The following is a 12,389-nucleotide window of genomic DNA, read 5'->3' on the forward strand; positions in this document are numbered from 1 at the left end:
CAAGCTTTGGACATACATCAGGACTTGTAAAATCCACGATATCAATACTCGGCAGGGGATGAGAGAACCTTAACCGTCTGAACCGTGGTGGCTGTTTCTTTCTGCCGTGTCCCAGTCTGCCGCAATCTGTTGCCCGGCACCGAAGCACACTAAGAGCGTACCTGCATGGCCGTAAGCGCCAGGATGATTTCAGTGTGTGCGGGAAATCCGACTGGTCAATTTGGATCTGGATGTCTGCGTTCTTATTAGTCTATTGGTTTGTTCAGGGATCGGTGAAACATGCTTTAACTAGGTAGTCTAGTCTAGTCAGTCCGTAATCCGCATAGCCTTGGGTTTGATTCATCAGGTCTGGCCCGTGAGGCGTCGCCGATCAAGACCTAGTCTAGTCTACTTGGACTTTGTGTGTTGAAGTGGTAGAGTAGATTGCAGTTGACACATCTTTTTTTCATCGTGGATTATCCTTGGAGAATGATTGACGTGAGTCCTTAGGTACCTAAGCATGAGCCCCTGGTAATACGGAATATGGAGATGACCCACAGATGGATATCTACAGTAGAGAGTACTCATGGTTTTTCACGTGGATGATCTCTGTGTTATTGATCATTTTGTGAAGTTGACTGGTTTGTACCACTCTTCTACAGATCGGAAAGAGGAACGTTGTAGGTCATTGAAGGGTTGATTTCCTGTACTAGGGTAGAGCAGTACCTTAGTAGAAGGCTTGAGCTGACGGCGGTAATAGTAATCTCCACTATCCAGTCAACCACATGGCTGGCTGACTGCATTGTTGTGGTTCTGCTGCTGATCGTATTCAAAACAGGGTTATCAGTAGTAATCAGGATGGGGATAATAAAAATAATGGCCGTTTATATGTGAGCCAAAGTCCTAGCAGCCTATTATTGGACTCAACAAGGGCTTTACTCCAGCTGAACTCAGTCGGTCTCGCTCGGTCGATGACAGCCTCCTAAGGTAATTGAGTTATCCATCTCCCTGTGCTGTCGCTATTTTCACTAGTCTGGGTAGTCTCTCAGATTTCTTCCAATCCTTTTCTCCTCTTCAAGATTCGACGCACGGTTTTCTGCGCCCCCCTGCAGATATCGCCATACAGGGCTGTGACGTGGTTCTCGCAGCAGCCAGTGGATCCTACCTTATATCAAGGTGTTTTTGTTCTTGTCTGTTGATTGTTTATGATGATGGCTCAAGTTTTGATGGTTATTATTCCTCACATCGCCTATTTTATCTTCTATTGATGGCCGTCCCATCACAACGGTCAATTTTTGATCTCTCTTCAGTTCCGGTTGAAGGTGCTCAAGCACTCAAACAATCTCTCCCCCCCGACCTGAAACCACAACAACTGCCGTAAGCGCTGATATACTGTCGCCGTTTCGTCGATCCCCGTCGCTGGCGCTTCCATCTGCTGCGTATCCATCAAGCTCATTGGCGCCCGTCACTCCTGTGTCTGTCGCTCAGGAACATCCAATTTCCGTCATTGTGGTCGTCGCGGCTACTGAGACTCCAACTACAAAGCGTCGCAGCCGAACTTGTCTGTAAGATACCATTAATAGCTTTGGGTTCGGTTTGAATTCTGTCAATTCGGCGGCGCAGTCGACCCCTGGTACCGAGCTCTCGGATCTCATAAGAAGCAAACGGACATCCGGCGAGATTCGAAACGTCGAGGCGCTTTTCTTTCGTTCAGTTCGCCTTCACCAACTTGCGCTGTCTGGGCCGGTCCTAGACAACGGACAGTCTTTCATTCTCTTCAACTATATAATACTCAGGTCGCTTGGAATACTTGGGACTTTTCCTTCATTAAACTTGCAATTCAGCGTTGATCAATCGGCATATATCTTCAGCGTTTCTCTACTTGCGTTTGTTTATTCGGTCATTCAGCTATTGCGATATCTATTGCGATCATGTCTTCAACAACACTGATGACGTTTTTGCTGTAAGTTCCCCTGGACAGCCCGCTTAGACTTGAGTTAACCCTCCACACAGTACTACCAGTCCCAGTGTCAAGTCCGTCAAACTGCTCGGGTCATGGGATAACTTCTCGAAACCATATGCCATGGAAAGGGATCGCCGCGTCGGTCCAGGCCATTGGAGAGGATGCCACACATTTACGGACATAGTCTGTGACGGCTCTCCCACTCATCAGGCCCCAGCGCGGTCTGGTGGACTCAAGATGGGTGGTACTTATTGGTATTATGTGAGTACTTCCACCTGTCAGTCGTACCTCAACACTGACGTTCTAACTAGTACTTGTTGGACAACGACGTCGAGTATTATAACGAAGCGGAGCCAGTGACCTCGCTTTGCCCGTTGCTTCCCGGTCAGCCGCTCAATGTGCTCCAGGTTCCCGTTATCCTTCCCGACACTCGGCCTACACATTCCTTTCAAGACAGTCCGAGCTCCAGGAAGCCTGATATACGAACCATGAACCCAGAGGACAAGTACATGAACCCACGTCGGCCGCCAAAGCCAAAGCTTCTCCGTCTCCGTACATCCCCGCCACTACTTCAGCTGCCAACCCCGGCTTGGTCCTTCAATACATCTCCTCTGGGAGCATTGACCAATAGAGCGGCTTCCCAGCCAAGTAGCTCTGTAAACAAAACACCGCGAAGTTCTAGCTCCAAGGCTGCTCGCTCGGTGTCACCACCAAGGTCGAGAGGCCTTCGGGTTGCAATCCGGTGTCTGAATGCTTCTTCTCCCGACCTCAGCAACACCAACCACTCGGACAATGAGCTGGATTCGAAAGTCGAATATGCGTCTTTATGCCGCACCGGTAGTAGTGGAAAAGGCCGCTTTGACTTTCCAGAGCATTCTTTCCATGACTTCAATCCGGCCTCGACCGCCAGGCAATACGAGCACGTCCTTCACCCAGAAGACCTTCCCTTCCGCCGACCTGTGTCTGCGGACAATGAAAGCCCTCCGACAATGTCCATTCAGGATCGTCGTGCATTGAACACAAAATCCATGGAGCACCTGTCGTGTAGGAGTCCTCTGACTCTTGAAGCGCAGCCCGACAATACGAGCGCGAGCGAAGAGTGTGCCTCAAAAACCTTTTCATACATGGCTGCAGAGCTCCTAGCGGCTTTAGAATCGCCATCGTTCTTGAGAACTGCCACCATTCCAGATGCTACGACGCCTACCCCATTCACTTACAAAGAAAAACGGCTTCCCACATTACCCAACTCGCCCTCGTCGGTGATGGATGAAGCGCTGCGCGATATCGACGCCCGCGAGAGAGAACTCGATACCGAGAACCTAGGAAGTCACTTTTCTGACTTCAGTGAAACGGAGGACTCCGTGGTCGGCAGCTCCTACTGCGAGAGAAGTCACTTTTCGGAATGGAGTACAGATACAGAGATAATCTCTCCCGAGTCCATGACCTCCTCTTCCACTTTCAACAACGACAACCAGCCGTCCCGCAATCCCGCGGACGCGGAATTTTCAGACCAGCTCGTACCCTCTTTGGCCTCCGACGCGAGCGATCCAAACACTCCTCACCTGACAGTGAATTCGAATGCAACCTCCATTGCCGGCGACTCACCTCACTTCAACCTTCCTCTTCCCCGCTTGACGGTGTCATTGTCTCCGTCTGATCTTGACATGGCAGGTCTCGGTATTGAAGACATGTACAACGTGGAGAGGGACCCCAAAAGACACGCAGCTTTCTTCGGCGCCATGAATGCTTTCGAGACACTAGGTTTGGTGAAAAGTCCCGACGCGTCCACCATCGAGTTTTCCGAGGATGTCAAAAACAACGCGGCATCGCTTACTGACAACCGGGACGTATCCAACCGCCTCAGTCGTGCTTCTACGTCTCTGCTGGATATGATAGACGAATTGGCCTATCTACGGAACGTGATCCAGTCTGGTACTGGCGAGGAATAGAATATGTTGTTATAGTGTGAACAATGCAGGCATTGTAGCAATTGCCAACACACGCAGAAAAATAGATTTCAATAATCAGTGTCTTTAAATATACAAATCTATGAATATAAGAGGATGTACTCCGTGCCTACTTAGGTCAGAAATTAGATTAACAAAATATATCGTTCACCCAGACGATGATATAGAATTTATAAAACAATTAGTAGATTATCTGATACGCAGTATCATAAGCAACTAGCCACAAGCTTCTTGTCCCCGCTTCTCGTCTGAGCTAAATGGCCATACTCCCTTCAGTCCCGATAAAATATATGTTGAGTTACCAGTTCGCTGGTCTGAAGTGCAAAGCAACGCGACAAACGCGTGCCAAGCATCGTCGGTAAAATACCCGCTCCAGCATCCCTCCAACAACTACAGGAACAACCTTGAGATAGTTACTGAGAATCTACTCATTCCGCCTTAACCAATTCTTCTCTATCATCAGAGGATGGATTAAAATAAACTATAACCATGGCTGAAGAGGTCTTCAAGCCACAGCTCACGCCCGTGGGCGAAAAGTCACTGCCGGCAAAATGCAAGCCAAGCACGCTGACATACTGTCCCACGATGGACCTGATCGCCCTAGTTACAGAGGATGAAGAGTTACGTGTTTTCCGGCTGAACGGGCAGAAGGTCTTCGGGGGGTCGTTCAAGGGAGATCCGTATCTGGGCGAGGACGAAGCAGACGGCGAGATCCGAGCGGTGATGTGGAAGGATAATGGTCATCCTCTCTTATTTTTCAGCACCCATTTGAATTTTCGCTGACGAGGTCGCAGGGAATCTACTGGCGGTTGCTTGTGCAGATGACACCGTCCCGTTGATCAGCTCGTACAGTGGTAAAACGGTGCACCATTACCCTGCGGCTCAGCCGGGCGCTCACGCTCAGCCCGTCAGCATCACCTGTCTGGGCTGGGGAGTCAATTTTACAGATAGCAAAGCTGCGCAGCGACATCTGCAGGACGCTGCGGGGCAACTCACCGTCTCGGATCTGCTGTCGCCGGATACGCAGCCGTCCAAGGCGGCCGCGCTGCTCAAGGCTGATTTACCGCGCGAGCTGGCATTGCTGGATATCGAGAGCTCCTTGCCGAAATTGAGTACGTTGCCTGCGACGGGAAGCGAGTGAGTATTTTGGTAGATAATTCGGGATCGTTGTGGTTGACTGCTTGCTAGTGATGACGTGTTTAGCTCTCGGGCGTCCATCGATGCGATCTTTCACTCGTCGTCGAAAAATAGTAATGATGCGGTTGATGTGCTTCTGGTCGGGTTCGACGATGGGACTGTCCATTTGCGTATCTTTGACTGCTTCGAGATTGGCTCGTTTAAGATCGGGGTATCGAACGGCAGCTCGTCTGCTTCCAGAATACTCCAGCATGCGTCGCACCCACTGAGCTCGACGCATGCGTTGCTGGCGTCCGCGTCAACCCCGGGCTCTTCTAATGGTCTGCATCTACTCACCATCGATCTTCGCTTTATCACTCGGTCTGGTCGGTATCTGTCGCTTCTAGCCTACAAGACAACCCAGTTACAGAATCTGCTCCGGTATATCGGCCAGGTCCAGAGGCAGATTGAGCTTGAATGGAAGAATGCGCAGGAGTTGCCTGCACGATACATGCGCAGTATCAATGAGGATCTGAAGGAGAAATGCCATTGTGACTTTGTCACTGCCGCTTACCATCTTGTGGTGACGGGCGATTGCTTCGAGCCGCTGAAGGAATTTTTAGTAGATATTGTCGGCGAAAGGGTATATTCCTATCGTATGCTTATTCCGAAATGAAGCTAACAACGCGACAGGGTCATAAACGGTGGGAAAAGGCTGTCTCAAGCGGTTATGAGAACGTCCGACGGCTGACGCACGAGTGTCTACTGCCCGCTCTTGAGCGATGCGAAGTGCTGCTTAGCCGACTTATTGGCCTATCTCGATTCCAGAAACTCAGCGAAGTGCTGGGCCTAGAAACCACCGACCTCAATGCGATTGTCGAGACGCTTGATTGTCTTCATCTTCTTTGTCATCAGATCCTTATCAATGCCAACGAGGAACTGGCTCAGTTCATCGCCTTCTCCCAGTGGCTTCGCCATGAAATTGATATGCAGACTGCCGAGCCCATGTCACAAACTTTGGATGAACTTATGGAGAAGACAGACATGATAGATTATCCACAGGCTCTAAAATACATTAGAGGTGCGCTGACCAAGAGCACACTCCAGCATTTCATCCAGCAGCTTCCCATGATGGGAGTGCCTGTTGCTAAGCCTTCTGCCACTGCGTCGGACAAGTGGACGGCTGCAGATGACCGGCCATTCTACGATACGTTCAAAAAGCTGCTTGGGCAGCAGAATCAGGGCCAAGACAATGCGGACCCTCCCGAGCTTCCCAAGATGAATGATTTGACAAAACGCCTAGGACTACAGTTTGAAAAAGTCTTTGGGCAGATAGCGATAACACAACGCAGAGGTATCTTGCACCGTTCACCTCTTGCTCTTCATCCGGACGCTGATCAGGAGGCTATTGATATCACTATGTGCTCTGAGGTAAGTGTATTCATTTGACCAGATGGGTTGCTGCTAACTGGATCAACACTAGAATAGCGAAGCTGGGACGGTTAATGTTATCTATATCGCCGTGAGATCAATCAAGTCACATCATCTACGTAAGTTTGTCGACCTTCCAACGTGCTTTGACGAATGCTCACTCTTGTGCTCCTAGTCTACATCTACCGCGTTGTGTCAGACTCCGAGAATGGAGTCAGCTCTACCCGGGAAATTTGCATAGGAGCACTGAATCTGCAGGAAGGAGAAATTCGCCAGATTCAATTCGTGCAGGATGATACCATGATGCTCCTTTGGTCGAATAACAGTATGTTATCAACCTGGCCTGCCTATTTCGCCAGCCACTAACGACCCTGAATGAGTAGAAGGAACTGCCTATCTGCTCAACATCCCGTTTCAGCCGGCATCCACGTTCGATAATGAAGGAGCCTTCAGCTCGCCGTCTCCTTTCTTCATCACCTACAGCGACAAACTGCTTGATCCTACCTCACCTCAACCCACAACAGATGCTACGACTCTGGACTTGTTATCGCCGCATTCCACGCACGCGAGCCTCATCAAGCATGCCTTTTCTGTGTCCGGTCAGAAGGCCAGGCCCTTGAGGTTCGACGTCAATGGACGAAAAGGTCGCCGGGCGATCTGCGTCTTGTACGACGATGGGTTGCGCTATGAAGTCTTGGACATGGATGCTGAGATGGCTGATGAGGGTGAGGAGAGCGAATAGATAGCATAATCATGACTTCAACGAGAGCTTCGCAAGGCTGTTCTGTCTAAAGAAGGTCATTCAAATTCATGGTTCATACTAGTTCATCCAGAGTATGAGGGATGGTTTCACCGTGAGACGCATACGCATTCCCGGTTACATCAGTGGCCATGAGGTCGTACTGATTTAGCTAGATTCTACATTCTAGGATCCATCGAAATACTCGGTATGATAGCAAGTACAGTACAATCCCAACCTTCTACCGTGTTCGATACATTGTTTCTTTCTTAAAATCACCGTTGTGTCTGTTTAGTCTAGTCTAGTGTTTACAATCAGGATTCGAATTTCCTTCTTCTCGAAACAATCCAAAATCTTCTCAGCCCCATCAACCAGTGGATCTCTTTAGAATCCCAAACCAATCCATACAGAATCTTGAGTCCTAAGTCCAACTAGTGTGAGGGTTTGTGCGCTGATTGGGGTTGACGCCCTGATGGGGTTTTCGGTCGCCCGGGCCAACGCAAACACTGTGGAAAATGACCCTCCAATGCAGCAAAATGAAAACAAGCAAAGGAAGAATTTTCCCCCCTTGTGTTTACTCTTCAGCAGTGGTTATGTAAGAGGAGGGGCAGCCTCAATACGTAAGTACCTGAGGTAGTCAGGTAGGAGATTACAAGTACGGTAATGACGAAAGTGACTTTAGACGTGGGTAGACCTGCGGAGAACAGAATATACAGAGGTTCTTTCTCTAAGGTTACGGAATAAAAAGGATGAAAAGTACTGTCGGTCAAGTAATATTAATCCATCCCCTGCAATTATTTGACACAGCTGCTGCTGTCTGTCATGGTGCGTTGAAAGGGACGTAAAATGTGGCATCACGTGAGAGCTCCATTCTCGGATGGGCGGTCGCCGGCCAATGGTAGGGCACAGTGTTGACGGCAGCTCCGGGAGCCCCAAGTGCGTCTCAGCGTCCAGTAAAGACACCCCGGATCTCTCTGTAGGTGTAAGGTAGGTACAGAGTCCAGAGTACGATCAAGTATCTATCCTTAGCCTTAGTCTACTGGTCTAGCATCATTTGTCTCCATACCATTCCCATTTGGCATCAAAAGAGAGGAAAATATCCCAGAGGCGAAGACGAAAAAAGGAAATCAGCTTTCTGCCCCTCTATCCTCTTCCCTTCGCCTTCCTGTTGCCTTCACTTCTCTCCTCAGCCTTATATCCTCCAGAAAACTCACAGGAAACCCAAATCCCTGCCAAAACCGTCTTTCCTCCACCCCACTCCAGAGTACACTATCCATCAAGCGTCTGTCTGTCATCAAAGGATTCTGGGGGGCTTTTTGTTCATAGCTTTTTCTCCCTTTTCCTCCCTTGTTCTGGCGTGCATTCACCACGTCTTTTGGTCCGCTGTCTGGTCTCTTCTCCGACCCGGTGCATGCCTCGTCATATCCACAAAAACAACCTTTTTGATCTGAACCTCCAACATCGTTTTATTTTTTTCCTCTTCATCTTTTGACTCTTTAACTGTCCACACCAAACACTCCTTTTTGTTTGTGGACAAGTATTTTCTCTCGATCCTTTACAACCCATCCTGGGTCAAGTCAACAAGCGATTTCTATCTTTCTCTTTCCCCCGCCTTTCCCTGTCCTCTTCTCCTCCATTTCCGTGTGATTCTGGGTGTGATTTCCGCTTAAGGCAACATGAACGTCACTCAAGTGTTGGAGGGCACCCTGTCGCCAGGTACGTTGCTCACCTTGACCCCTCTGTATTATACGAAAGATTTTTCTTTCGAAACCTACATAGATATCATCCAATATGAGCATGGAAGGCTGACTTTTTGGCTGCTTAACTCTATAATAGATGCGACGACTCGTACAAATGCTGAACAACAACTCCTCCACGCGGCGGAGGTTGACTTCGTACGTCCAGCCGACCCTTCCCCCTCCCCTCTCGTTTGATGTCCGACGCCCCAGTTGCTAATATCAACTTGCTGTTTCTTATAGGCCGGTTACCTCACTACCCTTGGTCAAGAATTGGCAAACGAAAGCGCCGCTCCGCACATCAGAACCGCCGCCGGTCTGGCCTTGAAAAACGCTTTCACTTTCAGAGATCTCGCCAAGTTAAGGGAGGTACAGGAGCGATGGATTTCGGGGATCAGCCCCGACATAAAAGCGCAGGTCAAGGATCTGGCGATCAAGACTCTCGCTTCCAAGGATGCCCGGGCCGGCCAGTCTGCTGCTCAGTTCATCGTTTCGATCGCCGCCATCGAGCTTCCCCGTAACGAATGGCCAGAGCTGATGAACCACCTGGTTCAGAGCGTTGCAACCGGCACCGATCAGCTGAAACAAGCCTCACTCATCACAATTGGTTTCATTTGCGAGTCGCAAGATCCAGAGCTGCGGGAAAGTTTGGCTGCCCACTCCAATGCCATCTTGACGGCCGTTGTCCAGGGTGCCCGGCGCGAGGAGCCCAATATGGACATTCGCAATGCCGCCATCAAGGCCCTCAGTGATTCGGTGGACTTTGTGCGTTCCAACATGGAGAACGAGGGCGAACGGAACTACATCATGCAGGTTGTTTGCGAGGCCACGCAGGCCGATGATCTCCGTGTCCAGGCTGGTGCTTTCGGTTGCCTGAACCGGATTATGGGCTCATACTATGATAAGATGCGTTTCTACATGGAGAAGGCTCTCTTTGGCTTGAGCATCATGGGCATGAAGAGCGAAGAGGAAGACGTTGCCAAGCTCGCCATTGAGTTTTGGTGCACCGTTTGCGAGGAAGAAATTGCCATTGAGGATGACAACGCCGCGGTTCGTTTTTCGCACCTCAAACCTCTGTACCGAATACAACTAACAATTCTTCTTCTAGGCCCAAGCCGAGGGCGCCACTGAAATTCGCCCGTTCTTCAACTTTGCCCGTGTCGCCTGCAGAGAAGTTGTTCCTGTCCTGTTGCAGTGCATGTGCAAACAAGATGAGGATGCCACCGAGGACGAGTACAACATTTCCCGGGCGGCGTACCAGGCCCTGCAGCTTTACGCTCAGTGCGTGCAGGGTGATATCATCCAGCCTGTCCTGACGTTCGTCGAGGAGAACATTCGCAACGAGGATTGGCGTCACCGTGATGCCGCGGTTGCTGCATTTGGCGCTATCATGGACGGTCCCGACCCTAAGATTCTGGAGCCTTTGATCAAGCAGGCCCTGAGTGTCCTGATTAGCATGATGGAGGATAGCTCCATCCAGGTCCGTGACTCTACGGCCTACGCGCTCGGGCGCGTTTGTGACTTCTGCTCCGAGACCCTTGACCCTGACGTGCACCTTCAACCCCTTATTACTTGCCTTTTCAACGGCCTTGCTAGTAGCCCCAAGATTGCCAGCTCTTGCTGCTGGGCTTTGATGAACGTTGCCGATCGGTTCGCCGGTGATGTCGGTGCTCACACCAACCCGCTGTCGAAGCACTTCCAGGACAGCGTTAAGTCCCTCCTTACCCTCACAGAGAGGCAGGATGCCGACAACCAGCTCCGCACCGCTGGATATGAGGTGCTCAACTCGTTCGTCACGAACGCCGCCAACGACAGCCTGCCCCTGGTCGCGACGCTGTCCGATGTTATGATCCAGCGTCTGGAACAGACCGTCCCCATGCAGCAACAGGTTGTCAGTGTCGAGGATCGTATCACACTGGAGGAGATGCAAACCTCATTGACCAGTGTACTCCTGGTAAGAATTCCTGATGCGCCTCGAGAGAGTTTCCATTACTGACTTGTCGGTAGGCTATTGTTCAGCGTCTTGAAACGGAGATCAAGCCCCAGGCGGACCGCATCATGCACGTCTTGCTCCAGGTTCTCTCCACCGTTCCTCCCAAGTCCAGCGTTCCCGACGTGGTATTCGCCACTGTGGGTGCCATCGCCAGCGCTCTGGAGGAGGAGTTTGTCAAGTACATGGAATCCTTCACTCCTTTCCTGTACAATGCTCTTGGCAACCAGGAAGAGCCAGCCCTCTGCTCCATGGCCATTGGCCTCGTCAGTGATATCGCCCGTGCCTTGAACGAGAAGGTCCAGCCCTACTGCGATGCCTTTATGAACTACTTGCTGAACAACTTGAGGGTAAGACACCAGGATGAGATGATGCGGAATTTAGAAAAATCCACTGGCTAACGTGGCGTCACAGAGCGCTACCAATCAGCTTAAGCCCGCGATTCTCGAGACCTTTGGAGACATTGCCCAGGCCATCGGGACCCAATTCGATGTATACTTGCCTGTCGTTGCCCAGGTCCTTCAGCAGGCATCGGCCGTCACAGCCAGTACCGACGTAACTATGGAAATGCTTGACTACATTGTCTCGCTTCGTGAGGGCATCATGGATGCCTGGGGTGGTATCCTTCTGACCTACAAGGGCAAGCCCCAGGGTACGTAGCGTTATCTGATTGATCACACTTGACTTATGCTAATAATGTCGCAGCCGCTCAGCTCCATCCCTATGTCGAATCAATTTTCCAGCTCCTCCACATCATCTCGCAGGACATGAGCCGTAGTGAGGGTCTCATGAGGGCATCCATGGGCGTTCTTGGGTATGGCTTCTCCCTTTCATTCCTTTTTTTTTTTACCGTTTTTCTAACGAGCTTCCAGTGATCTCGCAGATACATTCCCCAATGGAGAGTTCGCCAGCTTCTTCCGCAATGAATGGGTCACCGCGCTTGTTAGGGAGACTAGGAACAACCGGGAATACAGCCCTCGTACCATTGACACCGCTCGGTGGACACGCGAGCAGGTCAAGCGTCAGGTCAACTTGTCCACGGCGGCTGCCATGGCTTAAATGCATTCTATCCCGGCCATGCTACACAACCTTTGCTGTTAGGACACGGCTCCCCTTGCACTGAAAGCACTTTACATAAGGTGCCGCATGGGAAGTGACGCCGTGCCCGTTGCCCGTACCCTTGATGTGAGTACAGTTCACTGAGGGCACTGAACATCAGCATGTACACGTTGCAAGCTACTTGTTCCTATCCACGAGCGCATCGCACGTCGGCACTCATGGCAACCCCCCCTACCCTGATATGATCGAAGTTCTTTTGAGCTGAAGTATCACGCCCCTACGATCCGATTCAACCTTTTTTGCCCTATTCCTCCCTATTCCCAATTCCCCCAACCATGCAGGCATCCGCTGGGCACACTGTTCTCCCTTTTCGGAATCACCCTTCACCTTCACCTTCACCCCTGTTATT

General features: G+C 50.6%; 3 protein-coding genes across 3 annotated transcripts; all 3 read left to right on the forward strand.

Moving 5' to 3' along the window:
- Positions 1 to 1,910: 1,910 nt before the first annotated feature.
- Positions 1,911 to 3,891, forward strand: Aspvir_008943 (uncharacterized protein; the record flags this gene model as incomplete). Its single annotated transcript, XM_043272097.1, has 3 exons — positions 1,911 to 1,942; positions 1,993 to 2,203; positions 2,254 to 3,891. The coding sequence occupies 3 exons, from the start codon at positions 1,911 to 1,913 to the stop codon at positions 3,889 to 3,891; spliced, it is 1,881 nt and encodes a 626-aa protein (XP_043128032.1).
- Positions 3,892 to 4,398: 507 nt separating this feature from the next.
- Positions 4,399 to 7,198, forward strand: Aspvir_008944 (putative anaphase-promoting complex component Cut20/Apc4; the record flags this gene model as incomplete). Its single annotated transcript, XM_043272098.1, has 7 exons — positions 4,399 to 4,648; positions 4,704 to 5,046; positions 5,113 to 5,668; positions 5,719 to 6,456; positions 6,509 to 6,575; positions 6,632 to 6,781; positions 6,840 to 7,198. The coding sequence occupies 7 exons, from the start codon at positions 4,399 to 4,401 to the stop codon at positions 7,196 to 7,198; spliced, it is 2,463 nt and encodes an 820-aa protein (XP_043128033.1).
- Positions 7,199 to 8,871: 1,673 nt separating this feature from the next.
- Positions 8,872 to 11,980, forward strand: Aspvir_008945 (karyopherin beta; the record flags this gene model as incomplete). Its single annotated transcript, XM_043272099.1, has 8 exons — positions 8,872 to 8,911; positions 9,032 to 9,090; positions 9,175 to 9,981; positions 10,040 to 10,885; positions 10,939 to 11,271; positions 11,336 to 11,573; positions 11,627 to 11,735; positions 11,794 to 11,980. 8 exons carry the CDS (start codon positions 8,872 to 8,874, stop codon positions 11,978 to 11,980), a joined length of 2,619 nt encoding a protein of 872 aa, XP_043128034.1.
- Positions 11,981 to 12,389: the final 409 nt, after the last annotated feature.

The sequence above is a fragment of the Aspergillus viridinutans genome, assembly GCF_018404265.1.
Source record: "Aspergillus viridinutans IFM 47045 DNA, scaffold_7, whole genome shotgun sequence".
Classification (NCBI taxonomy): domain Eukaryota; kingdom Fungi; phylum Ascomycota; class Eurotiomycetes; order Eurotiales; family Aspergillaceae; genus Aspergillus; species Aspergillus viridinutans.